This window comes from Lactuca serriola, chromosome 6 (assembly GCF_051521515.1).
Source record: "Lactuca serriola cultivar US96UC23 chromosome 6, Lser_US96UC23_V15, whole genome shotgun sequence".
NCBI classification, from domain to species: domain Eukaryota; kingdom Viridiplantae; phylum Streptophyta; class Magnoliopsida; order Asterales; family Asteraceae; genus Lactuca; species Lactuca serriola.
This window is the reverse complement of record NC_136413.1, coordinates 80,005,368-80,010,077: the sequence shown is the minus strand read 5'-3', so window position 1 is coordinate 80,010,077 and position 4,710 is coordinate 80,005,368. Positions and strand designations below refer to the sequence as shown.

Genomic DNA, 4,710 nt, shown 5'->3' with positions numbered 1-4,710 from the left:
TCACTATTATTGCATAATAAAAAACAAACAAAACAAACAAAACAAACAAAAGGGTATCAACAGTCGACAAAAGTAAAACAAAAAATTTCAATTGATTGTGTATTAAAATTACATAACATTACAACTTACAAGTAAATTACTATAATAACCGCACATATAATAATATATTTTTTAGTCGCTTCTGTTTTAAAAACATACTTTTTATTTTAATGTTTAAATGGTTATATTATAAGTTCATAATCACATAAGAAATCAGATCCTTTATTTGATTATACATTAAAACATAAATTGCAAAATATATTTTTAGCAATTTGCCGTAAAAGCTTGTGAAAGGGAAAGCAAAGATTTTATAAAATCTTATAAAAATATAAATATCCGTCCTCTTTATAGTAAATAGTAATGTACTGTATATGCCTTCTTGCAATTATCACATGATTACAAGGACAATATTGTAAAGATGTCAGCCTTCTCTTTTTTTCAAGCAAGAACACCAATAATATGATTTTCACTCATTTTTTCTTCAAAAATAATTCGAGAATGCAATGTTAATTGTGTTATAAAAATAAATACTCATACATGAGTAGGCTCTCAAGCTCAGAATATTTAAAATTTGTGGTATCCGTATGTAAATTAACGATTACTGACTATACATAAAAATTAACCATAAAGTTATACATGTCAATAGTTTCAAGGTAGATGATCCTGAATCCTGAATATAAACATCAAAGGTTCTTACTTTTTTTCATCAAATTTGATAAGTATAACAAGTAAAAGATGCAGATTTCAGGGATCTGTTATTATGTATGTAGGTGAACAAGGAGACTTGAATACTGATATCAGCTCATGTTTATTCTATCTAAAGAGAAATCTAGCATAAGATTAAAAAAAAGAAAATCATTTCTTGATTCTACGGATTCTTTTAGCACCCCATACCTCCAATCTTCCGGCTGGACATCCACATGGTGCTCTGAAAATAAGAACAGTTCGACCATTAAGAGGTGCCATCTTCTTCAACTCGGCTTCCAGCTCCTTGTGATCTTTTCCTAGTTCCAATGGCTTCACGCCATAATCTGTTGTTCTTCCTGATGATGAATACTTGACACACTCTTCAGACTCAAGCTGGATATCAAACTCAACAGCTTTACGCAACCCTTTACAATCTGGCTTTCCACATTTCCTTGATTTTACTTCGAGAATTTCCCAAGCGGCAATACTAGCTATCACTCCACTGAAAGCTGCAACCAAACCAACAACATATGCAATTGGTGCATCTGATATTATATCTCCGATCACTTCAAAAACCAATGGGAGAATCTCAATTGCTTCATGATAGATTGTATTCATGTATGGTATGATTAGGAATCCGAGTGATCCTAATACGAGAATCAGCATAAGAATATCGAGCGCTGCAAAGGGGGATCGCTCGCAAAACGGATGATACAAAGGGTTTATTGAATTGGAGCTGGAATTGGAATTAGAATTGGAATTGGAACCATACTTCCTATTGTTCCGAGAGTGATTGTTGTTGTTATTCATCGTCGGTGTCATATTTTTGTGCTGTTCGAAGGCTCGGCAAAATTCAATCAAGCTACGGCAATCAACCATTGGTAATCTCATAGCCATTCGGATTCCGATCCCTATTTATTTTTATCTTAGCAATTTATATCTTCAATCTCGATCAATCTCAAATCCGTACTAGTGCGCCAATAAAGAATTTCCAATCTACCTCGAGATTTACAAGTTCACCTAATTTGACTAATCAAATGGAGATCTATAACGGGCAGACGCCAAACCAATCAACGAAGAACAGGCCAATCTTCAAAGAACAGAGCCGAATATGAACGCAAATCGATTAGATAACAATTCGCCATCATCGGTGAAATGATTGACCAAAAGGGCAAGGGGATGAAAAAACCACCATACAAACCAATCGCTAACTGAATCGAGATACGAGAGGACGATCGGAATCAGCGGAATTTGAGCTAGAAAACGTGAGGCGTGGATTATGAGGCGAGATTGTGATTGTGATTGCGAAGAAGGGATTAATGACGATGAAGATGATGACATTCAGTGGGAGATATAAACACGGCGAAGAATAATCCGTGGCTTAGTTACTAATTTGAAATGGCATATTTGGCCCCTAAAGTACCATTATTACATTTTTGCCTCGTAAATATTTTATTTCCTTTTATTACATATGAAAATGACAATACATCAATGCATCATGTTGATTTTTATTTTATTTTTTGCTTTTATTGTCATTGTGAAAATTTATTCCAGGATAAATATTCTGATTTCTTTAACATTCTGATGATAGACTTCATTCGTGCACATTTATAATGCATAAAGTGAAATATGTCATGTCATTCTAAAACATTGCACATGTGCACCTTAAAAACCACCCATAATCATTTTGTTGGTAGTTTAGATCTTGTTAATTTGCTTCTTTAATTTATGTTAAACATTTGAACATGCACTAACACAGAATAAGTTTTTGAACGGAACACCTTTAAATTAGTTCTTACGCCTTGTTCCCGGGTTTTTTTTTGTAAATTCATTAAAAGAAAGGGAAGAAAAATTTTGACTGAAAGGAAGGGAGGTGAAGGAAAATATTCAGTATTCTGTGTTCCCGAGTTCGAAGGAAATGAAAGGAAAGGAGAGGAAAATTTTTAGTTTTTGTGTTCCCGGGTTAGGAGGAAAAAGAAAATAAAACTTAAAATTTTCCTTCCCCTCACTTTCTTCCCAAATCCGCCCAATTTGGAAGGAAAATATGACTTCAAAATCCTTCCCCTCCCCTCACTTTCCTTCCATTAATGAAACTCGAGAACACGATTTTCTTTCGACACCCCTCACTTTCCCTCAGTATCCTCCCATTTCTCTCCTTAAGTAGAACTCGGGAACAAGGCGTTAAAGTTGGTCATTCAAATAATGACTTGTATGGGTAATTAATTTTGGTCTTTTTATACATTTAGTCACTAAATTTATTTTTATGCTTAATATACCATTGAAGTTGTTGAAACTGTAAAAAGAATACCAATATGACCGGGTATAGTGGGTTTTGCCTGTTTCCGGCATCATTTCCGGCCAAATACGATTTTCCGACCAAATATGAATTTTCCGGTCATCTTCTCCGGCTAAACATGGTTTTCCCGACGAATGAATTTCTTGAAGGACACACCTTTTTCAGCCTTTTGTGTGTGTGTGTGTGGGGGGGGGGGGGGGGGTATTATGATCAGGAACATGAAAACATGCAAATTTCAGGCTTCAAATTCAAAGCTTCATTTCAGATTTCGAGCTTCTTTTCAAGATAATTGATTTCCTTTGAAGATTTCAAACATGAACACAATTGATTTCCTTTGCAGATTTCAAACATGAACACTATTGATTTCCTTTGCAGAACTAATATGAGGCTTTATCCTTCTTCTCCCATACAAAATGGACAAGGAGACATCTCGATTTAGGGTTTTTTAGGAAAAGGAAACCATTGATTTAGGGATTTTTTGGGTTCTACATATGAACAGGAACATTTTTTGGGAGGGGGGTATTATGATCAGGAACATGAAAACATGCAAATTTCAGGCTTCAAATTTCAAGCTTCATTTCAGATTTCGAGCTTCTTTTCAAGATAATTGATTTCCTTTGAAGATTTCAAACATGAACACAATTGATTTCCTTTGCAGATTTCAAACATGAATACTATTGATTTCCTTTGCAGAACTAATATGAGGCTTTATCCTTCTTCTCCCATACAAAATGGACAAGGAGACATCTCGATTTAGGGTTTTTTAGGAAAAGGAAACCATTGATTTAGGGCTTTTTTGGGTTCTACATATGAACACAAGAACAAGTTATTGGTTCGTTTTTCAAATTCAAACTCGTTTTTCATTTGTGTATGGGTGTATGTTTGTCTCACACACGAATGAGCAAATCTGATTCAAGCTTATTTTTTGTTTTTCAACTTCAAGTACTTTTTTCGTTTTTCAGATTTAGTGTGTGTATGTGTGTCTACAAACACAATGAGCACATTTGAACTAAAAAAACTTGAACTTCAAAACTTGAAAAAACCATGGAAATCCTTAAATCCTTAAAAATATGAGATGGGTTTTGATGAACATAGATGAAGATGATAAAATTCTTAACAACTTGAAGATTTGTGTTCAAACAAAAACGTTTTTGAAAATCGTTCCAAGATGAAGGCAAATTCATCAGATTTCTGGTCTTGTGTTAGCTCATCAGATTTCTTATCTTATCTTGTTTGAGTTCATCAAATTTCTGGTGTTTGAGTTGAGTTCATCAATATATGTTCTTGAACAGATGAAGAACGCACAAACATGTTTGAGCCTCTGAAACAAACCCATTTCTTTAACTACATTTGGCCAGAAAACTCACGGTGGTTAGAAACTCGCTGGAGAAGACTATCAGAATGACATACTCGCCAGAAACCTTCAATACCTGGTAATAATGGTATTTTTTGAACACCTATTATCACACCCCCGGCCGAGGCGGTGGAACATGTCGGGTAGTGCCACTTAGTTCATGGATTACAGATAAACTGAATATATAGCACAAGTACAACAATAAACAAAACAACATTTGTATTTCATCTTGATGTTTTAATACATTGTTCTTACAAATAATAGTATAGTACATGAATTGCCTTAAATAGATAGGCAGACATAACAAAAATAGTAAACAAGATAGCCTGGAATC

General features: G+C 34.2%; 1 protein-coding gene across 1 annotated transcript; it reads right to left on the bottom strand.

Moving 5' to 3' along the window:
* Positions 1 to 716: 716 nt before the first annotated feature.
* On the bottom strand, positions 717 to 2,110 carry LOC145059297 (uncharacterized protein At5g19025-like). Its single transcript, XM_079007150.1, has one exon. The coding sequence runs from the start codon at positions 1,621 to 1,623 to the stop codon at positions 895 to 897; it is 729 nt and encodes a 242-aa protein (XP_078863276.1). The 5' UTR covers positions 1,624 to 2,110; the 3' UTR covers positions 717 to 894.
* Between the last annotated feature and the right edge of the window lie 2,600 nt (positions 2,111 to 4,710).